Source organism: Podospora bellae-mahoneyi, chromosome 3 (assembly GCF_035222275.1).
Source record: "Podospora bellae-mahoneyi strain CBS 112042 chromosome 3, whole genome shotgun sequence".
Classification (NCBI taxonomy): Eukaryota; Fungi; Ascomycota; class Sordariomycetes; order Sordariales; family Podosporaceae; genus Podospora; species Podospora bellae-mahoneyi.
In genome coordinates this window covers 1738005-1763242 of record NC_085882.1, presented here as the reverse complement: position 1 = coordinate 1763242, position 25238 = coordinate 1738005, and the positions used below count along the sequence as shown (strand labels likewise).

Below are 25238 nucleotides of genomic sequence, written 5' to 3'. Positions count from 1 at the left end.
CTATATATATTAACCTTTTAAACAAGAACATAATCAAGGATATAAGTAAGACTTGTTATTACACTATATAATACAACCAACAGAGTTCTTAAAAGTCCCTATCTGTATAAAAACCATTCTTCCCCTCACTGTCTTACACCACCATGACATTGATATGCTGCTCAACTCCGTCACTCCCCTCCTCGATCCGATTCTCAGCCTCGTTCTGCGCCCCATCTGCCTGCACAATCTCATCCCCATTACTGTCATGAACAGCGACAGGAGCAACATCCGGAGCGTTCCTTCTGGCATTCTTCTTCCTCTCCCTCTTTGGCTGACCGGCCTTCCTCTTCAAGCTGAGATGGAGTGGTTCCCCCACCGCTTCCGCCGTGGACGCGGCGGCCGCCCAGGCCATCTTCCAGTATAGTCTAGCTCGCTGGCGGTAGGTGGCAGATTGTCTACCTCTTCCTGCGTGAGTCTCTTTCTCTTTTGCTTTGGGCGAGCAGCGGCTGGGGCTGGAGCGGGAATTGCAAGGGCGGGTTGGCGGTTGAGCAGGCTCTTGATTGAGAGCTGGTGGTTGAATAGCGGCGGGGAATTGGGCACTGACAGGCTCTTGAAGATGAGGGCTCGCAACATGAGCAGCGGGTTCGTTCACAGGAGCGGGCGGGAAGCCAGGAGCTGGGGCGAGGCCAGGCGCAGGCTGAAAGTTGAAGGCGGGGGGAAGTTGAAGGTGAAGAACAGGCGCAACAGGGGCGAAGCCGGGCGCGAGTTCCGGGTTGGGAATGAAGGGATAACCGGGCTGGAAGGTCGGGTCGAGCTCTAAGTTGGGCAGGGCTGGGTTGAAGAACTGATTCACAACCGGGTTGCGTGCCTGATTGAAGACGGGAACCTGTCCGAAGACGGCATCCAGAGCAAAGATAGGTTGTTTCCGGGTAAGGGCATGGCAGCGGGCATAGGAGCGGCAAAGTTGAAGTCATTTTACGCATCAGGAAAGGTCGTTTTGGTACTGTTTCTAAACTGGAGCATCGTGGTGATTGGCCTGCTGGACCTCGTCGTCTCCAAACGTGAGAAATGTACCGTCATTGATAGTACTGTCGAATAATGTTAGTTTACTTGCTCAAGTCGATTTATCTCATCGTTTGATTGTGAGGCGTGAAAGGTTGCCAGATTGACACTGTAAGAAAGTCAATTGGGTGATCGCTTGACCACAGAAGCTTAAGAAAGAAAAACCTTCTCAACTTCGCAAGTTTCAAGAAGGAAATCGTATGGAGTGAGGGTAAAAGACTTACTTGGGATTGCCAGCCGCCTCATCCATGGGGAACTGGACCCCCAACTGGTCATTCAACCACGGAAAATGGTTACTGGGGACTTCCGAGTTCATCTTGAGCTGTTTTTGCTTAGAAAGTCGAGTAGTGGATATCAACAGACGAAATATCGTGATGAAGGAGGGATGAATAGTAGGCTTCTGCTTGTGCTCTGTCGAGGATGGCCAACACGGATTAATGGGTGATGATCTCCCAGATCAGTGTGATCGGCCTGAGGGAAGGGGAAGAGAGAGAGAGAGAGAGAGAGAGAGAGAGAGAGAGAGAGAGAGAGAGAGAGAGAGAGTTTTGACAGGACAAAATAAAGCAACAGAAAAGTATGTGGGTACCAGAGCAATCACCAGCGGCCTCGAAAGTCAGGCCCAAAAAGTTGGCAGCGCGTCTCTGGGAGCAGAGCCCCTATCCACAGTTGAACAGTACGTTGTAGCGGAGCATTCGCGTCCAAACGCGTCCATACGAGTTACTACATCAGCATGATATCTATAAGACCCACTTCCATGATCAATCTGGCGGTGATGTTTCTGTGACCAACCATGCAGCTGGGCACTTGCCACTCCTCGCCGAACGCCAAATCCTTTCTGAACCTCTCCCAACTGCGTAACACTCTCATTTCCATGGCCACTCCCTAAACCTCTGTGCTGCTCAAGCTATCCCGAGGTCCACGACATGAAATAATACCACTGCTGTCCCAATCTATCGATGTTAACAAGGTGGTACTTACAGGCAAAAACAACGTGCTGTTGACACGGCAAAGTTATAGTCAATTCCCATCAACACATACAGAATGCTGTACACCATATATATATATATATCTATATATCTATATTATACAGCCTCTGCTTAATCAACAAAACAAACCGCCTCTTCTCCCCACACCGATCAACATCGCTACCCAATACGACCCTCTCTCTTTCCAATCAGAAAGATACCGTTTCATATCGCGGGGGAATTTTCAGACACGCCGTGATTGCTACTGGCCCACGTGTGGTTTCGAAACCGGTGTCGGCGTATCGCGGCAACAAAATCAGGTGGCACTTGTATAAAAGAAAGAGAAATTCTAGGTGGGGGGGGGGGGGCATTACCCCCCATACCTCAACATACCTTTCCCATCCCACCCATTCATTTCCATTATCATCAACATCGCGATGCATATTCTACTTTATAAATTACAGTGTATATGTATGCTTGGAAGTGTTGTGGCTAATATACTGCCGTTGTGTTGATGCCCGATGCCCACGCGCCAATGCAAGCCTTCAGCCTCACACCACCTGACCCAGGGCTTCAATTGCCAGGGCTTCAATTGCCAGGGCTTCAATTGCCAGGGCCTCAATTGTTAGGCCTTCCGCAAAGGCAAAGCTTCCGCAAAGGCTTCCATTACAAAGGCTTAAATTATAAAGGCTTCAATCACAAGGCTTTAATTGCAAAGGTGTAAGCGTTGATGTAGTTGATGATGTGTAAGGCTCAGGGACTATATACAATCCTAACCCCATGGGTGGTTATATCCCCCTAGAAAAAAGGTATTGCCCCCCTAGAATTTCTCAAAGGAAAAGACCCCTCAACTATCCACGAATAGAAATAGCATCCCACACTTCCGGTGCCAGTCTAGGACACAAAAGGTCTCGTCTCAAAATCTCCGCCACTGTGACCCCACAAACCCTTGGTACGTGTGAACAACACTCAGCAAACACAAAACGCCCAGTCTCAATGTCTTCTCTTCCATCCTTGACCCCACGATACAAACATCCACAGTCCCCACAGTCCTTGGCAAACCCTCTTCCCCTACTCCATAGCCTCGTTCGGGGCAGCCATCCTCCTTTGAAAGACCTCCGCAGACATAAACTCGGGCTGAGTACCCTATCGGATTGGTTCAACTTCCTTGCTCGAAATCAGAAGCTGAGTGTAATCCTTCTCAGGTAAAACGACTTACACCTGGTGAGATTTAATCTCCGCACAACAGCCTCCGCTCCCTCGTCTGGATCCATCCGGCGCACAGCATGCCCAACACCCTCTTCACCCCGCAGATTCCTCTCCAACGCCGCATGACCCTCTCGAGGCATCTCAGGTTCGTCACTCAAGTCCCGACCGGCTCGCTGCTCATGGCCTCCTTCCTCACTGCCTCCAGCCGCCTCTTCTTCCGCTTTCTCGGCCTTCCATCGAGTGAATTCCTTCAGGAAGTCACTGACGGAAACAGTTTGCTCCCTTCTTCTTGCATCCATCGCCTCCTCCTGCGCGATCATCTCTTTCTCCTTCACTTCCTCTGCTTCCTTCAGTTTCTCTAGTGACATTCGGCTAGAGTCAATCTTTGTGGCCTTCGGCCGGGAGTTGCGAGCTTGTTCCGCTGCCATCGTAGTTCGAGTTCTTTCTTTCTTCCAGGAGGGGAGGGCGTAGAGCCGTTCTAGGACTGCGGCGGGAGTCAGTGGGACACCTCGCAGAGGGCGGGCATTGTAAGGGTTTGTTAGGTTGATGCAGGGACGGCACCGGGATTGATTGAATCAAGGCAGGTGTATGAGCACCTCTAGGGGGAGAGAGACGCCTGATACGGGGCTTGTCCAATCGATGGGAACTCAACTGTAAGAAATGGTTGAATCGACTGACAAAGAGAGGAAAAGAAAGAAGGTCTGCTGAATGGGAGCCGACTCCCTTAAATACATGCGGAAAAGAATGAAAACCTTGACGGAGCACCGGCCCCGTGGGAAAGCCACCCGGAAAGCAAAACCCCTAGATGGCGTCATGCCCTAAGCTTATACCAACCAAGGCCCTTGGCCCATAACAGCCACCCACGCGGGTGAACTTGAGACTGAACAGTCGGCTCAACCCCAGATGGGGGGGCGGCGGCTCTCCGAGGTGAAAGGTGTATGCTCGCTGAGCTGTAAGACGACGAGGCTATATGGAGATGCTCGACACCTGAAGGGATAACAGGTAACATGCCCTGAAAAACACTCGCGCTGCATGGGATAGCAGCAGCAAAGCTTTCCCAGCAAGCGGGGTGGCTTGAATCATAATTGAAGGAGGAAGCGCTCCCATTTGCCTATTCCAACTTCCCCCACTCCTCCCGCGGGATACACGGTCTGTGGAACCCAGCTCAAATCCCCCTCTGTCAGGTCCTGGATTTTCGGTGTAGGTCATCAGATGAATCAACTCCCTTTATGTCTCATTGGCCCTCTCCTACCACTTGTCTCAAACAAACATGGGCCCTGTCAAAAACGCGACATCTTCCTCGGTCAGATCTTGGCTGTCCTGACCGTGATTGTCATAGCTGAAGGGGACCTCATTGGCTCCGGAAGCTCATCCTCTGTCACACCCCCCACCTGAGAATGTCTTCTTGTCCCGTCCGGGGCGCCAGGTTGGCCTCAAGGGCACGTCTCCAGCTCACCTCCATTGTGGATTCATCGGCCCTGTCCGATGCGTGACCTTCGCCAGCCTGAGCGGCCTGGGCGGCCTCAGCCGGATTCTCTATAATATGCAGTTGTGCATCCGTGTACTTCTTTCACTTTCGTTTCGCCTCTTTTTTCACCCCAAGTGCCTCTTCTTTTGATAGCCCATGTGAGGAATTGAGGGTCAGAGATATGAGGGTAAATGATGGGTGAGGCCTATTGACCATGTAGATACAAAGGAAAAGGGGGCTCAAATGAGCGTCAAAATCTATGAAATATTTATCCCAACGATCTCTAAAAGAACTGAAACACCGGGATACGGGCCGAAACTACTCTCCTACATCTAGCATTCTTGCATGAAGCCATCAGCGTACATCAACTCCATCACGGTGGTGTCCCTTGTTGAGGCTGGCGCCTTCCAAGGACCGGACCAAAAAAAAAGAGAAAAAAAAAGGCTTGTTCCATCTCGAAGAAATCGCTAACTTATAAGTTTGGAATAAATAGAGGATAGCCGTCACCGGCAGAGTGTGTATCAAGAGAGATATTATATACGATAGAAGGCGCGATGCTTCGTCCAAGGTATTTCCCTGATGATTGATATAGCTACAAGTTAGCTGTTTTAGCCTCTATATCCTCTTAAAGCTAATCCAGTGGCCCCAGTCAATCCCATCCTTTTCCTCCTTTTCTTTCTCCCCATTATTTTCTTGGTGAGACCTATCCACAGTAACCAATGAGGCATTGCTGTGAAGAGGGACATTGCTAGAAACAAGATCGTTGCCGACAATGGGATCATTGCCGATAGAAGATGGGTTGGCAAGATTAGGAGCTCCGTGGACAATCGGGGCGTTGTTGGTAATCGGGTAATTCCCAGCAACGGCAGCGCCTTCAGCAGGGTAATTCTAATACCCTGGGAGTCGTTGCGAAGTAGGCAAATAGCAAATGCAAGTGTTGACTTTTTAAGATCGCAGCTTATGAGACATGCAAATATGAGATACGACTCTGTCGCCTGGTGCAAGAGAGAGAAGAAAGACCGACCAGTTGCAACGCGGGAGCATCAACTTACACGACTTTCAGCACGATCTCCATGCGTCGATGCGATCCAACACCCTCTTGCCTAGAGCACTGAGAAAATAGAGAGGTACTCAAATTACATCTATGTACATATGTTCAAAAATTAAGCATACCTATGGGGACCCGACGTCAACATGCGCCAGAGAACCTGCCCCCCACCCGCTCCCATTGAGTGAGAAGTCTGCAACACACCAAAGACATCGCTTGAGGTCTAACACATCTCAAGACCACCGCGCTCATACATATATATCTGCATATGCTGCAGAAAGTCCAGTCATGCTTGATTCCATACCCTTCATCCCATTCCAGGTTGTCATTCATCGCCATACCAAATATCAAGCTAATCATGAAAAACACAAAGAAACACAATAAAAACGAAGCGATTCACATCCTACAGAGGATACAATAAACAATCATCCCATTGACCTCAACTCAAACACTACTCCACAATGCCAACAATCAAACCTCATTTCGTCGGTCTCGGCCCCCCCTGACCGTTCCCCTGCCAAGCTTTACCAACAAAACATGAACAAGCCCTTGTGCTTAGTCATCCGCCACCAACATCCGGCTCCACTGTTGACGTCCTCCCAAGGCGAGGCGGCGAGGGTAATCCCAAAGACACCAATCTTACATCCTCTGGTGCAGTGGTTTCCGTCAGGAATCAAACCCCAATCCGCCGCAACACCTTCACTGCGTCGAACCTCATCACCCCCTCGGTAAAGTCAGCCGATCAGCTTCAAGCCCCTTGTGTACGAGAAAAGGTCCTCGCAACCCTCCAGTGAATCTCGTGCATCAAATGTTCCATCTGTGAGATGGTGGCAGCATCTCGGTTACCCAACGGTCCCCCCACAAACCGCAGGGCCAAAACGCGTCCGGTGCGCCATGCTTCGGTACAAAGAAGATAATGTAGGGTTTTGATACTTCCCCGTTGGAAAGCACGATAAGGCTCGTTGAACTCGGGTTCTCGAAGGATTCTCTCAGCAATCAGCCTCGCCAGGAATCTGCATCGCGCTTTTGCTAACTCCCTGCCCATTGCCACGGGGGTAAGCTGTTTCCCGAATGCGGTATTTTGCGGCAAGGCCTCGGTGGTTACCAGCATGGCTGCAGCTTCCGCCCCTCGGAATGCAGCTTCCTTCATGGGGTTCTGACCAGCTCGAGCCCCGGCCCCAGAAGACCCAGCGCCACTTGTGACGGGTTGGTTGATAGTGTTGCTGTGGACTGGTTTGGCCTGCTGGTTGCCATCGGTTGGGGGAGTTTTTCGCTCGTTTTGGGCGACTATGTCCTGAACAGCAGAATGCTCGCGGTGCAAGGGCTCGCTGACTTCGGTCAGGTCTGACTGTGGGGTTGCAACAGCTGGATTTTGAACTTGCTGGGGCAAGATGAGCGGCTGCTGATCCCTCGGAACAATGTCTGCCTCAGGTGATAACAGGATCGAAATGGGAAGGCCCAAGCCATGCATCTCAATGCGTGAGGAACATAATCATATGCTGACATTTTATGCACACCTCACACGGACACGATAACCAATGTCCCAAGTGTTTAAAATCAGGATTCATATCCGCTATGACAGGGGTTTCCGAGAGAGTCCGATGCAATTCCTCGAATCCCACACCACAAGACTCCAATCTCAGGTATCCTACTAGGTAAAACATCCCTCTACCTCGTACCAACTCAACCCACCTCGTGACCGTCCTAAGCACCGGCATACTATCAACCCGCAGCCAACACCGCCCCCCCCCCCGTCACCCCCCTCGCCTCCTCCGCAAACTTGATATTCTGATCATCACAAAACCACGGACACCACATAAAGTTATCTGGCACCTCTGCCGACTTCAACTTCTTGAACTTGTGGGCCAAGTCGGTGAGCTTGTGCATATCTTCCTTATTCCCCGCGAGGAACCCTCCAGCCCTGGTGTGTGCTTCATTATGAGTCCTACAGCCAGACTTGACTGACCACCATTCGTTGGTTACAAAGCGGTAGTAACTGAAATCTTTAGGAGTGTCTTGGTCTGGGACTTCCGTTTTGATCAAGGTCTTCTGCTGGTTCTGCTGAGGCATGGTTGAGTATATGAGAGCTGATGGTGTCTGCTGTGGCTGTCGGTGATAAATCTGTTGTGGCGGTCGAGACATCCCGGTATTTAGGGATTGATGATGACATGGTGGACGGCGTGAGGTCTTGTTGGTGACCTATGGAAATGGTCCCAGTCAGGTACCTACCTACCCATCATTCTGTCTCATGTGGATGACGGGAAGGCATCGTCATAGTCAACGCTTGAGTCATGTCAAGAAATGGAGTCTTTGAATGCCCCTGTTGATTCCGACGCCTCTGTCGGGTGATGGCTGCGGCTGGCAACAGCTACCTAAGTGGTAGGCGCAGCGTTAGGAGTTTGACTACAGGTAGGTACCTACTTATAAGCACCACAGCAGCAACAGCGAAGTAGACGGTGAATTCAAAGAGGAAGATCTGGAGCTTAAGGGCTACTACCAAAACCTACCTATGCCGCGAGGTAGGCATCCCTCGAACGATTACATGGCGGAGTGCAAAGGGGATCTGAATAACACCCTCGTCAACATTGTGGACCTGATCGACGCTCGGCGGATGGCAAGAAAGTTGAGGTGTGGAATTACTTTGGGGCCTTCCGCGACTACACCTCCAAAATGAACATCGTATCAACGCACGCGACTGAAAGGAGGATGGAGGATTTTTGGCATCATTAGTGCGGCGTCTTCGTATCTAGAATCCGTGTACACTCATTTGATATCCTCAAGCGAACGTTTTGGAAACTCGAGGCTCAAGGCATAGGAGCCAAAAGGGTAAAACAAAAACCAGACAGGTATCAACTCTCCGTTGCTCTGTAGTCCGCCACTGGCCCGGATTGACGCGGGTCAGTATTTTCCATAGGGCAAGATGAGCAGATTCCTCCCCGGGGCTCCAAGTCAAGACCTAAAGGGTTGTGAGAACACAGTCCCCTGTAATTGAACTGCTGCGTGTGAACCCAGGGGGACAGGGAGTGAAGACAACGGTGTTGCCACGCGCGGTTAGTCACGCGAGCCGACTCGGTCTCTGTGAGCGCCCCAAACCAGATAGTAAAGATTGCCTCGGTAAATACCACGAGCTCTTGTGCTTTGGTTATATCCCCAATTTCGGAAGACGCCGGCTCCATTACAAGGAGAGTAGCAAAATGTCCAGTGATACGGCTTAAGCCACGTTGTTTGATCCGGGCACTGAGACGAGGGCCGCTCTCCCGATAACGTCCCTCACGATGCTGAAGCGCTCTCCCGGACAATCCATGGGCATACTTGGTGGCTGAACCAATGTAGACGTAGTGCTCTACTCGAAGCGGGTTAAGGCCGGAGCCCTGGCCACGCTTGAGAACCCACGCATAGACCCCGAACAAGCTGGTATCCTGCCAAGCCAAGCTCCTCCAATCTGCAGCTGTGGGCGGCCTGGGGGCGGCCAAGATGTGCTTCACCGGTGTCGGAATTAACGCGAGAATGGTTGCCGCCCAAGCTTCTGCCGATTTGGCGCTTAAGATGGTTCTCTATTGGGTTGTAACGTCGCCCTCCTCCAGCAGTCGGTCGATGATTTGGCACATTCGTGCCTCGAGGATGGATTGCTCTTCCTTTCCGAGACCTTTGTTCAAAAGCGCTGCCGAGAAAGAAACGGCGTCGTTTCCCAGTTCCGCACTCTTTTCCTTTGCCATCAACCGTAACTGGTATCTAACGGCTCCTGGTCCTCGACCGATTTGGCGTGCGATGGATTCGATGTCAATTCTTCGGCGGTTATTGGTGAGTTCGATTAGGTGCTCCTTCTCTTCATCCGACCATTTCCCACGTTTCTGCTTCCGCACCAGGCTCGCCAGCTCTTTATCTTCTTCCACCATAGCATCAAATACCATTCGGGAGCGCCGCGAGATATGATCCTCCAAGCGAAAAACATCAAAAAGCCCATAACCTTGCTGTAGAAGCCTTCGTATTTTTTCTCTCTCCGCCGGAGTGAAGGGGCCGTCTCCATCCTGTGGCATACCGGCTGTGTGACCAGTACGATGACGCATTGTTATGTGGCCATGATTCCACCTTCCAAACGAGGGAGAAGCCAGCAAGGCAGTAGACTTTCGAAATGATGCTGAGGAGATGTAACTCTCGCAGCCTAGTCGGAAAGCCCTTACGAGGGATGGCATGTTTGAGGCTAGGGGGGTGGGGGGGGGGTTGTCGAAGGCTGACGGGGCGCAACTACCTACCTACTGGTCGAACTTAAGACGGTCAGCTCGTAACGCGTGACTCATGCTTTCCAGGTATTGTGGTTGTGGTAACCTCGCTGTGGCTGGAAGGCTGAACCTAAACATGCCCGGGTGTCACACGGCAAAGGCCAACCACCTGCAACCACGACCAACAACACTGTCAATATCACCGTAAGGAGGGGTAACTGCAAGTTGTGAGCCTCTCTTCGAAGTGAGGCAGGCAATCAGAAACAAGGCGGGTATCAAAGGAATCCCATTGGCCCAGAGAGATATTGAAGGACTTGGTAGAGGCCTGAGGCATGAAGGCATGGACCATTTGACGGAAGATAAATACGCGTTCAGGATCACTGTATTACTCTGAGTTTCCCTCATCATGGACTTTGAGGCCATTGAAGATTATTGCTGGAATTGAACTATTTGTTCCAAGCCCTGTATTACAGCCCTTGTCACACCGGGCGTCTGTGTGCTCAGCTTAAAGAACACTAGCAAATGGCGTAAACGCCTATCTCTCAACAACTTGTGACTCCGATGATGTGAATCACCACCGGCCTGGATTGCAGGGAAGATAAATATCTCTCCCATCGCACATCCAACTGGGCACCTAGGTAGACCAAAAGTTCACAACTTTGAACTATCTTCTAGCGATGCCTCAGCTGCTAATGATCACATACTGCGCTATGAAATTCTCAGCTACGCCCCTCATCTGAATGCTCCCTTTCCACCATATGGTCAAGGCTGCGAAGCATGAACACTGGGAAGTGCGGAAGCGGTATACCAATCTGCTCATAGTTGTTCTGGAACGCTCGTTCAGCTAATCACTTGAAGTGGTCAGAGATGCCCTCATGTCTGATTGAAGATCCTCCACAGCTTTCACCTCAAGGGCCAAGTTTAACAGGACGGTAGCCATCGCCCTCGAGATGGGGGTCGAATAAAGTCTTGTTTAAAGAAGTTGTCAGTGAGAAGACACTGTTGAAAAAGCAGGGGCTTATTTTCAGATTGGCGTAATGAACGATATCAAACATCAGCCATTCATCACCGGAACTCGGCTCAAGAAAAAGCCGATGCCATCGCAAGGAAGATGAGTCAGACGATAGACAAGGGAAATGACCACGAACTAAAAAAGAGAAAAGGTTGCGAGTCATTCGACATCTTTGATAAGATAGGTAGGAATGAAGCTGATGTGATGGTTGAAGTGGTCGGATATTATGGGTGAAGTCGGTCGGTCGGTCGATACACGAGTTTCAGCCGGGTCGCTGCGGTCAGAGGGAGGAAGAGGAAGAGGAAATAAGAGTGCAAATTTCAGAGAGAAGTAATCCAGCAGCAGGAAATAAGTGGGGTGCCGGAGCGGTAACAGATAAGAGAGATGAAGGAAAAGGACAAGAGAGAAGATATTGCAGACGGTTTTCCTTGTTTGACCCCTTTCCCCACAAGACTATCAACCTCCATCTTCTAGCCCATAAGGTGTATCTTTCATATACCATTAACCTCCGACTGATGGCGACTCACCTTCCAATACTGCAGTAGAAGACTGGCGGTGTTCCCCGTGCTCTGATGGCACATCTTTGTCTCTTCGAAGGTTGCTCCATGCCCACGCTTACCCTTCTAAGTGCCAATAGCCAACTAATGCCACAACACTCGCCATTCCTGCATCCGCGCTCATCATAACATCTTCTTTCGACTCTGTGGTATATCCAGAAGTTTGACGTCCCCCAACATTGACCCCTGAGTCGCGGGTAAATCAAACAACCTTGGAAGACAGGGGAAGATCAGGCTTACCAATCTCTACAGTTACCCCCAATCCCCTCAATATCTGGGCTGCAGAGCTCATCATCGATATTGCTGAGGGGAGGTCAAGGGGTCAATCCTCGCCGGTAACATCTTCCTTATCGTCAGGAACGTCCCTGTGAAGCTTCAACGCAAAGGAATCGGCCAGCAACTGCCGGGTGATCTCGGCAAACTCACTGGTTTCAGAAATCAACACGGAGGGGATGAGGACAGGCAGCTGCTGTCATTGAGGCTCCTTGCAGAGAGATGACGGCTTGGTCATATAGGCGCAATTACTGATGCACAAAGGCTCGTTTCGAAGAGTCGGGGCAGGTTGTGGATGATGATATGAACACCGCGCGAGAACAGGGATTTAGACAAGATCCCCTCAATTATCGCATCACATCACTCAAGCAGATTCCCAGCATGCCTGACTCTAGCCAACTGGGTAACCGTGACAATGCCGTCAGTCAAGTAAGCTTTTCCCCCTCATCCCATCTTTCTTGAACTATTCGTTCCCATTATACAAAATCGACACCAGCATACAACCAATCAGACCCCTCACACCCTGAACAAGCGAAACGAATATGTTGATTTTCCCGAGAGAGATTCACTTGATCATGACAACGCCCAAGCTGAAAATGCTGAATAGTAGACAACAAATCAGTGAGGCTTTAGAACGAGCGTTTGCCCAACCGAACGAGTGGCCTTATTACGACGCGGCAAGAGACGAAGCTCGGGAATCGAGAAAGTTATGGACTGATAAGATTATCACAGCAGACACCACATGGGAGCAGGGCCTCTCGGACATGACGTTCATGGATAACGTCTAAAAGGAGGTCTTGCGACAGATCCAGGTGGATGAGGGAAGGGGGGGTTGGGTGTAGCTCTACGATTGGAGTTGGGGGGCGGGGGGGTGGTAACTGTTAGTTTTATTGGAGGCTTGGGATTGTTTGAATAGTGTATCATCACTTTGTAGGATAATGGGACGGGCGAGTTTTGGCATGAGCTTCTGGGCATGGTTTCTTGATGATCACGAGGTGTCCTCGGTGCCTTTCGCGCCTCTTTGACTCAAAGACCATCATGCTCATGCGTTTCCTGTTTGGCTTGGCTTGGTCAGACCTCGGTTTGGTTTGCCTGATCTGTTGACCACCAGAGTCATAGAACAGTCACCCAGCCTATGTATCAACCGTTCGTTGGCCACTGGTAAGATGGCCGCATTCATCACTTTTGGTGTCACCTGTGGCCTCGTCACCTCCTGATGGGAGAGTTTGTACGTTGGCGTTCGGGGTGATGTATACATTGATATAAAGTACCAGGCATCGAATGGGAGCTTGGGAAAGGAGGAAGAATTGGAATACCTTACGTTACCGCGGGGAAGGGGGCCTAGACCTCCACGGATCTTCAAGGATTAAGACAACTGCTAGAGGGCCTGTATCGCATGTAACCTACTGTAGGGAGTGTTGAATCAGGGGACCAGTTCGACATGATTTCTTATAAATGCTTTCTTGACACACGATGATCCCAATCTTCTCGACACTCCACACGGAAAGGCAGGACTGTATCAAGGCTTGTTTGATGTGTACAAACTCACGAGCATGGAAGGTCTCGGGGAGAGCTAGGTTATCTGACGAATACTAGATGCCGCACATTGCCGCCAACCTCCGAGGTGCAACCCTACAATACGTACAAGTCCTTAACAATAGTCCGCAATGGTCAACAATGGCAAGGAGCATTCTGTTTCGGGTCTGCCAGCACAGGGTAACTGCCTGAGCGTGTCGTCGACGACGGCTGCTCTGGCATCACTAACAGTGGCATCGTTGCTAGCCACGGCTTTCTGAGCAACTCTCTTCGACTTTTGTCAGCCGTTATATTCCACTTCCCTCAACACTTCCTTGCGACTTTCGTGACAAGATACCTTCGACTCTCCGAAGAAAATATCTCCGATTGTCCTGAGCAATTCATTCGAATTTATGGAGAACTTACTCTTGGTTTTGCTTGGACCGTTACCACTGCTTTGCAGGTCAATACTTAGCTCTGTCCCCTGCGACAAAAGCAGCATACCAACATGTCTGGGTTCAACAATACAGGCACCGGCGGTTCTGGTCTGCCCAAGTAAGTCGTTTGTACCTGTCATCTGAGCAACTTCCCCGCGTCTTCCCTTCATTTTCCTCAGGGTCAGGAAGTAAAATACCATCGGGCTTTTCTCTTTGAATTTCTATACTCACAAGATTATTTGATACTGTCACACATAATTCAAATCACAAACCCAATCAACATGAGAGTAATCAAGCTAAACAATCCTACTCAGTTACCCTCACGGTTTTTGCTACCTCTGGATACGACCAACCCCCCCCTCCCCCCCAGCGCGGACAATTCCCCAATGCCTCAAGTCAATCATCAGACTCCTGTCCTAACCACCCTCAACCCATCGACGCGGAGAACCCATCAGCCCTGCAAGCTCAGCACCTCAACCTTCTCTCGTCAGTCAACGACGGCGCCCACTGAACTCCTCGAAAACATTCACAACACCATGCGTCCCCGCCAGCGCAACATGGAGACCATTCAGTACCTCGAGTCTCAGGCTGAGGAGATAACCCCTGGTGTTCGGGTCCATAATGGCGCAACAGCCGACGAGCTGAACGCCGTCATTGTCCGGTTGAAGAAGCCTCTCGACAACGCCCTGGCGTCTGCTCGCGCTGCGGAGGCGCTTTTTGACGAAACTTCTCGCAGAGTCGAGGGAGGGATTGCCATGCATGAGCAGATAAACAAGAACCAGCACGAAGCCAATGCCGCTGCGGATGAAGGGCACAACGAGCATGACGCTCCACAGCAGCGGCGGGAAGTTCAGCCACGCAGCACAGGGGTATATACCCGCAAGAATGAGCTCCTAGTTCTCCCTGAGGGTATGCACATTCCCGGCAGAATCCAGGGTTTAATTGATTCTTTGGGCCCTGACCCCCCTGCTTGCTCAGAGATCAGCTTTGAGGGCATGGGCGATGTGGAGGCGGCGAGGAAACAGGCTTATTCCGAGAGGAAGAGCTACACGGATAAAATCTTACACATCAAAAAAAGAGATGGGTATTTCCCTGTGGTAGGGCGAGGAAGCAGGAAACTCTTCCAGGTTGAGGAGGAGACTGATGGAGAGAGGACAGCGATGACTGGTTGTTGTAGAGTTGTGTAATAAATACCAAGGGGAGATGTACGATAGTGTAGAGATGGAGGGTTAATGGAAGGGAGTGTAGGATATTTGGTTTTCGTGCTGACTTGTTAGTACCTGTGATTGTTGTAGTGGTCCTCAAGGGTTTGTCATTGTTATTGTGAAGAGTGCTAGACACTCACTACATGCCTAGTTCTGATTATTTCACGTATAAGATGCACAATTATCAAGATCTTCGCCTGATACCTATGGCTTTCTGATCACCCCGTGTAGAGGATCCAGCGTTCATATTGCGCGGAGCTTCTGGCATACATTGAGTGGGCAGACACTACACCCTGTCCATAATGTGAGGCCTTCTTTTTGATTATATGTAGTTGAATTTCAGCTTTTTAACTTCCCAAAGCAGATTACCAACTTCCACAAAGCTACCGTCGTCATTGAAGGAGAGCCCAGCGAGCCTTAAATCTCACAACAATAGACCTTGCAACCTCATCAACAGAATCCAAAAAGAAAGCTCCTAGCTCTTCAGTTGGGAATGTATATTCCCGGGGGTCAGAGCCTTCGGCTTGTTCGCTGGTCAATGACGATGGAATTGATGCTCTACAAGCTGCAGCAGCAAGGGCTGAGGCTCAAAGGGCCTACAAAAGCTACAGCGACAAGATACTTCATATCAAGAGAGAAATGGCGATCGCACCCTCGCGAAGCACCAAACGCTAAGCGTTCCGGGGACGAGGTAAATGGAGACTGAGAGAACTGGAGGGAATAACGGCGAACAGTTGCCTGGTCTGTTCTGGAGAGCTGGGCACGGCGAGAGAAATGTTTGGCAGAGAAATTATGAAGGGCTTCGGTCTTTTTGGCATTTGACTAAGTGGTGTATGATTAGGTAAGGGAAGGAATGTATCATGGTTTAGTAATATGGGGGGTAATGGAGTGATGTGCAGAATGATTGGTTTTGATGTTGTTCCGTCAATATCTGTGATTGTTGCATTCAGGGCTATCATTGACTTGTTAAAGAGTTTTAGACATATTATACGAACCTATTTTTTCAATTACTTTATATAAAACGGACGCTTTTTAAGACACTTCGCCTGGTACCTCTGGGCTTCCATTGCCCGGGGTACATAACATAACTAGTTTGACCGAATAATAAGGTAGGCCAGAGCTGTGAGACCTCAGACCACCACCGTACACAAAAGCTGGTCAGACGGGCAGGGTCCTCAATCTCCTCAAGCTGCTGCGAATACAGGGAAAAAGAGATGGGTATTCCTGGCAGCAGTCGGGGAAAACGCAAGTGGTTTCACATTGGGGAGGAGCCGGATGACGCTGGGCCTAACTGAGCCAGGCCTGGGTTTACCGGTTGTTGGAGAGTAGGAAGAAGGGTTTTGGAGGGGAACAGACTGGAATTTGGTATTGGGACTGTACCTGAATAGTTGGTTTTTGTGCTGACCTGTTAGTTCTTGTATTGATCCTCAAGGGTTGTCATCGTCGTTGTGAAGAGTGCTAGACACACTACATACTGTCTTCCGATTATTCTATACTAAGAAATTCTTCATTTTCAACCTCGTCTAACCTCACGCCCCCTTCAGGTCCCTGAAGGATGTTCAATTTCAGGGTGTACATGACCCTCTCATTCCGAGTGATTGCCCGATCGTGAATGAACAGTCTCAGAAGCCTCTTGAACGCCTGGGAACGCGAGTAATCGCTACTCCGTTGGACCAAATGCTACGCGAAGTTACCTCGGGGATTGAATTATCGTTAAAAGGACTTGATCTGGAATGAGATGGTTGTGCCCTGAGGAATGTAGGTGTTTTCGACGTAGGTCCTGAGTCTGGCCTTGACAACTTGGCCACGATGTGGGCACCGTCAAACGGTTGAAGCCGTACAACTTCATCTCCCCGTCGGTGAATTTCAAAAAGGTTAAAAGAACAAGAGGACGATGAACCAGTTCAATGATCCAGGTCTGAACCGTTCTAACGCTCCCAGGTAAACGTCTCGATCTCCCCGGCCTTTACAATCTTTAGGCAATTATTCTTGTTTCCCTGCCAAGTCGTAGAAACCAAACCCTTCCCACCCCTCTCGATTCAATCAGAATATCCATCGATTTACCTAAACTTTTATCTCTGGGGCTGGAACATAACCTTCGTAAAGGGAGCAAGACTTAGACTAACAATCATCTACAGCAATCCTTCTACCACGAGCCAGTCCCTGCCTTTAGCCGCGCAGACCACCATTTTATACGAAGCTACACTTGACGCTTTGATCTTAGCACTCCTGGAAGCTTCTGATCTTGTACTTTTTGGGCAAGCCAGCAACAAGTTGTTATCTGGATCTGGGGCGCGAGAACCGCAAGCGAATAATTCCGTGCCACCTGGATAACAAGAATGGCAGGGGATTCACTCGGTGCCACCTGTGCAAAAAGAAGATCATGTAAGGTACCTTATACAACCCTATGCCACCTTTTTACGATCGCAATGGCCCAGTCTCGTCCGATCATGCGCTTCGGCAAGTCGCGCAATGAGTTCTGCAAGATTCTCTTCACCGTCGATCTGAACAGCGCAGTGGACGATGTTGCCAACCGGATTGTCCGTCTCTACCAAGAGCTCGGAAGAAAGAAGAAGATGACGAGTCAACGATGGAGAGATATTGACAGCTGCTGTCCGAGAAGCCCCCGATGTCGTCGAAACTCGATGTCTTAAACCTGACGGCTGAAGCGGCTCAATTGGTAAAAGATAAGGCCAAAATGGACAGAAAGAGCTGGAGGGACAAACTCCTTCGTTTCAAGGACCAGACAGGATGGCAGATAGAGTGAAGGGGGCCAAGGTAAGAGGAGACGTTGCAGCGGAGGTGATGAACAAGGTTTGGTGTGAAGTTGAAGGGGGGGAGGGGGGAAGGGATGGGTAGTCGTTTCGTTTCTAGGAGACTGTGTCAACGGCATCTACTAGATATTGGGGGTGCAATTGTATTATAAATATCTATGAAGGTGACAATTACCCAAGGGTGTATAGTATGATGCTGTCTGGCGCGTATCTCACTTCCTCCACGTCCTTCACGTGGTTCGGATACAGCTACCTTCCATCGTAGTCAACGTTTCTCGGAAGATCAATTTCCTGCCACGTTATTCCTTACCCATATCCACCTCTCAGTGCCACAGTCAAAATGTAGCATCAGCCAGCGAAAGAAGACCCAAAGTTATCACTAGTCTTCCAATTTAGACTCTTCTTCCTGCTCCTCCGCAACACCTTTGGGTCCCTGTCGATAACTCGGCCGCCTGAACCTCGCGCCTCTCTGTTCCATCCACGACCTCTGCACTGATGCCACCAGACGGGAATTCATACCACCAACGGCGCCTGCAAGCCCGTCGAGCCGCTCGATTTGTCAACCTATCTCGCCCGGGCGGATCCGGATATCATTGCAACTGACAAGAGGATGGAGAAGGAGAAAAGGATGCAGTCACTGAAGCTCTGCTCGCACGCGGGTTTCATCAATATCACCGGATTGTCCCGCCGCTTCTTTCAGAGATATGGTAATGACTGTCAACCGATTGGATGAAGCACAATCGACGCCTCATAGACTCATGACGGTTAGGACTAGGGTAGGAGAACCTCTGTTAGCTTTGGTAGAGCAGTTTCCGACAAGGTCATAGGGGCAATTACCACCACACCACTTAGCTCCTTCAGGAGAACCAATCGAGGACCAAGTCAAAGGGTGTTGCTGTTGCTGTTGATGACTCTCTACCTGTTATAGCAAACAAGCAAAAGGCTGCTGGTCCAATCGATCAAGATCAAGAGGTGAAGTGTGCACTCCAGGGCAATGACAACTAACCCAACACAGGCGTCACAGTTGCTGGGCCCTAAAAACAAATAGGTAGCCTAGTGATTGTTGAGAGATGATATTGAAGTCAGAGCGGTCGATGAGATGAGACGGTTTTGACTTATCTTGTAAGATGAGCCTGTGAGACGAGCCAAATTGGCCTTATTTTTGCTCAAGTCAAGTCAAATCCACCCGCCGGCTCGTCCCACGTCTTGCAAGCCAGTGAGATGAGCCAAATCGTGATGGCCTCAAGCCAAATGGAGGCCCTGGGACGGTGAGCTAAGTCAAATCGAGGGCCGTCTCATCTCAACTCATCCCATCGACCACTCTGATTAAAGTTTGAATTTGGTTAGGAATCAAGTATTGGATTCTAGGATATTGTAGATTTGTGGTGATCAGCGACACTGCGGTTGGATCGATAGTCTTTTCTGCCATGTGACTGTGTGGGTAGGTACCTTATTGAAGCTTTTTGATGATGTAGATATATGTAGATAGCTCATTCCTTGTGGCATCGTCTGCAGGCTTAGTGAAAAAAGAGGGCATCTTGGCGGATGCATCCTCAGAATTTTTACCATACCATCTACGACCCATTTCACCCAAAGTCGTCCGCAGAGAAAGGCTCATCCGTTGTCTCGGTGCAGTAGCACTAAGGTCATGAAACCCATCATCACCAGGGTCGGCACAGTAAAAGCCAATATGTCCAAATATTGCACCTGAGGATCAATTCCACATCTTCACCGTCAGAGCCGGCCTTCTTTGGCCGGAATGAACTGGGCAACACCCAAACACCAGCGAGTAAACGCTCATATTGAGCAGCCCGAGCGCACCAGTACTCCCGAAGACGAAAAAGGCCGAACTAGAAGAAGCCAGAGTCTATCTCTGGGAACTTGAAACCACCTCCACAACTCCGGACGTCATCAATTTGAAAGTTCAGCAATGACTGCTTAGGCCAGTGCTCTGGAATGGGTAGGTTTTCGGGACGGGGCCATTATATATGAATAGACATCTTCATGACAGCAAGCCTCGCACCATTCAACGAGTCGTCTATGAGAGCAGGCGAATATTTTGTCGTACTTCAGCCGACCTTTCAACCAAACCATCGGCAGAACCCCTTTACCGCACCATAAAGCTACCCGTCAGGACGGTCTCCCGAGCCCTGTGAAGCTGGTCAAGAAGCAGTGCACCAAAGGGAAGGCATGTTCACCTCATCAATAAACCTCCTCTCTCTATAGAAGAGAACCTGTACGGAGCCCCCTATTCGTCTTACCAACACCCCGCCCAAATACATGATTTAACTATATTGCGAAGTATGATTATTAAGGGTTAGAAGATATTTTCATAGGCTCTAAACGATAGTTTAAGTATATTAAAAGATAGTCAAGAGGCCTTAAAAGATAGTTTCAAGGGCTTAAAAGATAGTTTCAAGGGCTTAAAAGATAGTTTAAGGGTTTTAAAGGATTGTTTAAAGGCTATTAAGATAGTTGATAGGTTTTCAAAAATAATTCAAAGGCCTTCAAAAATAAATTAAACTTTTATTAATCTTCCTTTAAGGCATTTTACTATATTATAGAAAAGGTAAGTAGATAGGTTGGGAGGGGGGCAGTGATAAGATATGTAAGTGGCTGCGTAAATGTTCTCTTCTCTATAGAGACTCATGTTTACAATTAACCAGCCGGTACCTACCATCACACCTTACATCTCACTTCCCCCCCTTTCCTACTCGCGGGACATCGAATTACCTTCTATCCCGAAACGAACAGACCAGGGCTCCATTGCCAACCTCTCAGCTTCCTACTCCACAGGTAACAGCAAGAACAAAGTAAGCCTGCATCGTCAGGAAGTCCTTGACCGACAAACTCAACTATCGGACACAACAAGAGGGCGCACCACCCCCTCGCGGGTCAACATACCAAGACGCACAGCCATCGTCCGCACCAAAGCAACCGGCGACACGCCAGCTCAGGCCCACTATCAATCAGACAAGCTCAACATTGCGGCGACTGGAACAAACCGTGGAGCAGGCGAATGTCGTCTTTGCCCATACAAGCCCTCTTCCTACCTATCCTCCCCAACCAGCGGGAGACCCTTCATCAAGTGAACGATCTCCAATCTCCCACTTTTCACCACCAGCTCCCAGGGCGGGCAAGACGCATTTCAAGAAGGAGGAGCTCCGTTGGCCTTACAGGTTCTTGTAAAAGAGATGTTATCATGCAGCTGGAGCTAGAGATGCAAAACATATGTATACCCCCCTTTCCCGCAGAGCCATCTTCAAGCCGAAGCCTGTTCCGATACGTATTTCAATTGCTTGAGAATGAATGACCGGCAGCATGCTACCTCTTGTCGTCTCCGGCAAAGGTGCCGGGGTACCAGGATACTGCTGGTCTGGCAACAATTCCCGTTCGTGGATTTGCAGACGTGTGTCGAATATGCGCAATGCGTCATATCCCAGTGCGTAATAGCCGCACTGAGGTACAAAGAGGGTAACGTGATTTCGTGGAATACGAGATGGCGATATGACTCTTGTGAAACCTGAGATGGCGAGTGAGAGTGACCCCCACTCATTTCAAGACCAGCATTTGTGTTGGTCTCACAGAGCATTTGTGGGCAGTTTTCATGTCTCAGCGCCTTTGAGAAAGAGATTTTGAATATGCTGGGCCTGAGCATGGCGTTGGAGCAATAATCGTGTGTATTATCTCAAAGTTACAACTCGAACATCTCATCTCATCTCAAGCTCAAAGCCCCTTCACCAAAATATCAGACGAACTGTGACGTCAGGTTCAAACGGTCGGCCGAGTCTCTTTTTGCACTCTTGATCAACCCCCACGCTGTGTCTCACAGCAGGACCCATTTACTATACAAATAGATAAGAAAGTCATCCCATCCCATCTCAACCCATCCAGAATTCCCTCACCAACCCCTTCACGGCGCAGGCCATCTCGGAGTGTCGCGGCCGAAGCAGAAAGCTGAAGAAAGCTCAACAGCAGCTTCTCTCGGCAAGACCCACAAGAGCTTCAGGAGTTGGACATGGGGGGCCGGTCACTATTGGATGACGTCGGTACTTGCGGTGTCCATCGCCCCAGATGCCATCGACAACATGCGCGCAGGCGAAATGATGGACGGCAGCCGTACGTCTTGTGCATGGAGCTGGCCGTCAGTTCAGGAGAGGTGCCCAGTCCATACCCGCTATCATATCGCCGCCTTGTCTGGAAGAGACGGAACAGCTCAGGGACGAAGGGACATGGCGTCAAGCTCAGAGCGGGCATAGGGCTGGTGGGGCACATGGAGGGGCAGGCATGGATAGGGTGGCTTGGCAGATGTTGTTGAGCGAAGCCCAGGCCACAGCCCTCAATCCTCATCAGATTCACGATAGAATATCATCAACTTCCATTGCTGACTTTCAATACGTACATACGGGAATAAGGGGACCAACTCGGCCAGTCCGCCCAGCACGTGTTGGAAGTTGGGTGGGTGGCATGACTAGATTACTGGATGACTAGATGACTCTTCGCGGACCAACTTTCTCGAACACGGAGCTCTCGGGTGGTAATCCGGACACATCGAGAACATACCTAGCTAGTCATCTCCGTAGAATGGGCAAACTTGGAAATCCAATGGTCAAACAAATTCCATCTTGGTGATTGGCTCTCGGCGAGGACTACGGATACTCCAACGGCAATCAGTGACAGCAGCTGGAGCATATACCGAGAGTTAACCGTGGAAGAGGTCCATTTTTAGCCGTGTCCGTCCGTTTCTTACCGGACATTCATTTTCGTAAACCCGATGACAGCTTCCGTAGCCCGAGACTGGCCTTCCGGGGTTGTTTTGGACCTGTTAGGCGAGTACTTTGGGACTCTAGATCAGAATGAGGCTCACGATGTGCATGGTGGTGTTGAGCTCAGCCCACCCACCCCTAGCCTGGCCGGCCGACAGAGCTAGATGCGCGATTTCAGACGACGGGAGACAGTCGAGAATTACAAACGTCAGCGTTACCGCACCCGCGCGGGCGGCGGGTCGGGGACAGTTAGAGCAATACTCTGGCCGGGGCGACAGCTGTGACAGGTCCCCCGGTGACGGAGGTCTTTTCGCCAAGCGGCAGGCTGGTGGCGATGAAGCGAGCTATCGCCAATGGCAGGATGATACCTTGGATCCTTAGTTGATCCCTTAATTGAATTGAGTTTTTTGTCAGCGTGGGGTGAACAGCAAGTCTCGCACTATCTTTTTGAGCGGGCGGGCGACAGCGGCAGGGAGGGGTCGGTGATGCAAGCAGGGCAAGGAAGGATGGGAAGCACCACAGCCCACCACCACTTTCACCCCACCTTCGTGTGTGGTCGCTCACCCTTTTTTATGTCGCTCATGCCACCACCACCACCCGTCGCGTCTCCCCTTCCTTCTTCATTCTTTCCCCATCAACAACTTCGCCTACTAATCTCGCCGTATTCTCCTGAATTCGTCAATCATCCCTTCCCTTCCACTTCTTCACACAGACCACACACACATCAGGTAAGTCCCATCCTCGAGTAAGATTAACTGGAACCCCGCACCTCCTGCCTCACCCCGCCTGCATCGGACCTTCTCGAGCGACACCAGCTCCCACCCAATGGCTGCCCGGTCCCGGACTAGGTGGCCAGCCTGAGGACTGGAAAAACTTTATTATCTCGCGTCTCTCCCTCAAAAGCTCTCTCTCCATCTCCTCGTCTCTTCTTCTCTTCGACATCTCATCTTCCTGCAATTTCCTGGAAACGAAACAGCTTACTCACCATCTCTCTCTCTCTCTACCAACAGCAAACATGACTGTCAAGGTTGGCATCAACGGTTTCGGCCGCATTGGCCGTATCGTCTTCCGCAATGCGGTTGAGCACCCCGACGTCGAGATCGTTGCCGTTAACGACCCCTTCATTGAGCCCAAGTACGCTGTAAGTAGCTAGCCGGCATTGCCTTTCCCTCCTTTTCCGACAGCATACTGACCACCACCCCCGCCCGCCCTTAACAGGAGTACATGCTCAAGTACGACTCTACCCACGGCGTCTTCAAGGGCACCATTGAGGTCTCCGGCAGCGATCTGATCGTCAACGGCAAGACCGTCAAGTTCTACACTGAGCGCGACCCCTCTGCCATCCCCTGGAAGGACACCGGCGCCGAGTACATCGTCGAGTCCACCGGTGTCTTCACCACCACCGAGAAGGCTAGCGCCCACTTGAAGGGTGGTGCCAAGCGCGTCATCATCTCTGCCCCCTCGGCCGATGCCCCCATGTACGTGATGGGTGTCAACGAGAAGACCTACGACGGCAAGGCCGCTGTCATCTCCAACGCCTCTTGCACCACCAACTGCCTGGCTCCCCTCGCCAAGGTTGTCAACGACAAGTTCGGCATCGTTGAGGGTCTCATGACCACCGTCCACTCCTACACTGCCACCCAGAAGACCGTCGATGGTCCCTCGGCCAAGGACTGGCGCGGTGGCCGTGGCGCTGCTCAGAACATCATCCCCAGCAGCACCGGTGCCGCCAAGGCCGTCGGCAAGGTTATCCCCGAGCTCAACGGCAAGCTTACCGGCATGGCCTTCCGTGTTCCCACCTCCAACGTCTCCGTTGTCGACCTCACCTGCCGTCTCGAGAAGCCCGCCAGCTACGAGACCATCAAGGCCGCCCTCAAGGAGGCTTCCGAGGGTGAGCTCAAGGGCATTCTCGGCTACACCGAGGACGAGATTGTCTCCTCTGACCTCAACGGCAATGCCAACTCTTCCATCTTCGACGCCAAGGCTGGTATCTCCCTGAACGACAACTTTGTCAAGCTTGTCTCCTGGTACGACAACGAGTGGGGCTACAGCAGACGTGTGCTCGACCTCCTCTCCTATGTCGCCAAGTATGATGCTTCTCATTAACTCGGTTGCGTCCCCGCGAGACTGTAGTTAGTGATGGGTGCGCGCTTTGTGTGCCCTTTTTCCTAGATGAAGACACGCTCGACTGAAAATGGGTTTGGGTTGCGTTTGGAGCCTAGGTAGCAAAATATACCATGAAGCTTTAGAAGTACATTTTGTGGTTTTTGACTGTGATTGTGCGCTGTGCGAACTGGATGACGTTACGGTCCCGAGGATTCTTATATGTTGTCCATCTTTTCGTTGATGTTTGTCCGTGGTAGTCTAAAGGTGCCATTGGTACGTAGCTGTAGAAACACATCCCCATTAGCACAGCATCTGGTGCTGTATCTTTTGAACCTTGATAGTTGAGGAAATCACAAGCTCTATGCCGGATCTTGAAGACCACGTACCATGGTGAGTGGAGGGGAAGGCAACGGAAGGATGATCCTTGCTTAGGGAGTTGAGACTGGTGTTAGAGCCATGATGAATTTTATTTCGAGCTTGGGGTCCAGCAGAGAAGAAACCACCTCAGATCACAAGTTGGAAAAGCCCAACAGGATTATTACATCAAGCTCTATTAAAATATGTACAGTAATCATCACGAAAAACCAACGCCCTTTCTCTTTTCTCTCTTTCTTTCTCTTTAGTTATGATTTCTCCATG

General features: G+C 50.4%; 7 protein-coding genes across 7 annotated transcripts; 4 read left to right on the top strand and 3 right to left on the bottom strand.

The window, feature by feature from the left end:
- Nucleotides 1-2714: 2714 nt before the first annotated feature.
- QC761_305140 (uncharacterized protein) lies at nt 2715-3888 on the bottom strand. The gene is made up of 2 exons (XM_062877658.1): nt 3230-3888; nt 2715-3176 (listed from the first exon to the last, which is right to left on the bottom strand). The coding sequence occupies exons 1-2, from the start codon at nt 3644-3646 to the stop codon at nt 3156-3158; spliced, it is 438 nt and encodes a 145-aa protein (XP_062733454.1). The 5' UTR covers nt 3647-3888; the 3' UTR covers nt 2715-3155.
- Nucleotides 3889-6482: 2594 nt separating this feature from the next.
- Nucleotides 6483-7205, bottom strand: QC761_305124 (uncharacterized protein; the record flags this gene model as incomplete). The annotated part of the gene is made up of 1 exon (XM_062877657.1): nt 6483-7205. One exon carries the CDS (start codon nt 7203-7205, stop codon nt 6483-6485), a length of 723 nt encoding a protein of 240 aa, XP_062733453.1.
- A 2083-nt stretch (nt 7206-9288) lies between these two features.
- QC761_305120 (uncharacterized protein) lies at nt 9289-9645 on the bottom strand (the record flags this gene model as incomplete). Its single annotated transcript, XM_062877656.1, has 1 exon — nt 9289-9645. The coding sequence occupies one exon, from the start codon at nt 9643-9645 to the stop codon at nt 9289-9291; it is 357 nt and encodes a 118-aa protein (XP_062733452.1).
- Nucleotides 9646-10471: 826 nt separating this feature from the next.
- Nucleotides 10472-12584, top strand: QC761_0053070 (uncharacterized protein; the record flags this gene model as incomplete). Its single annotated transcript, XM_062872500.1, has 4 exons — nt 10472-10756; nt 10820-11858; nt 12074-12225; nt 12404-12584. Exons 3-4 carry the CDS (start codon nt 12212-12214, stop codon nt 12582-12584), a joined length of 195 nt encoding a protein of 64 aa, XP_062733451.1. The 5' UTR covers nt 10472-10756; nt 10820-11858; nt 12074-12211.
- Nucleotides 12585-14284: 1700 nt separating this feature from the next.
- QC761_305115 (uncharacterized protein) lies at nt 14285-14935 on the top strand (the record flags this gene model as incomplete). The annotated part of the gene is made up of 1 exon (XM_062877655.1): nt 14285-14935. One exon carries the CDS (start codon nt 14285-14287, stop codon nt 14933-14935), a length of 651 nt encoding a protein of 216 aa, XP_062733450.1.
- Nucleotides 14936-17292: 2357 nt separating this feature from the next.
- Nucleotides 17293-17607, top strand: QC761_305113 (uncharacterized protein; the record flags this gene model as incomplete). Its single annotated transcript, XM_062877654.1, has 1 exon — nt 17293-17607. One exon carries the CDS (start codon nt 17293-17295, stop codon nt 17605-17607), a length of 315 nt encoding a protein of 104 aa, XP_062733449.1.
- A 5104-nt stretch (nt 17608-22711) lies between these two features.
- QC761_305110 (uncharacterized protein) lies at nt 22712-24830 on the top strand. Its single transcript, XM_062877653.1, has 3 exons — nt 22712-23221; nt 23504-23634; nt 23712-24830. Exons 2-3 carry the CDS (start codon nt 23509-23511, stop codon nt 24597-24599), a joined length of 1014 nt encoding a protein of 337 aa, XP_062733448.1. The 5' UTR covers nt 22712-23221; nt 23504-23508; the 3' UTR covers nt 24600-24830.
- Nucleotides 24831-25238: the final 408 nt, after the last annotated feature.

Coding starts and splice junctions, on each gene's coding strand:
- QC761_305140 (XM_062877658.1), bottom strand. CDS start 3,646: ATGGCAGCGGAACAAGCTCGCAACTCCCGGCCGAAGGCCACAAAGATT. Junction 3,177..3,229: donor GGAGATTAAATCTCACCAGG/TGTAAGTCGTTT, acceptor ATTTCGAGCAAG/GAAGTTGAACCAATCCGATA.
- QC761_305110 (XM_062877653.1), top strand. CDS start 23,509: ATGACTGTCAAGGTTGGCATCAACGGTTTCGGCCGCATTGGCCGTATC. Junction 23,635..23,711: donor TCATTGAGCCCAAGTACGCT/GTAAGTAGCTAG, acceptor CGCCCTTAACAG/GAGTACATGCTCAAGTACGA.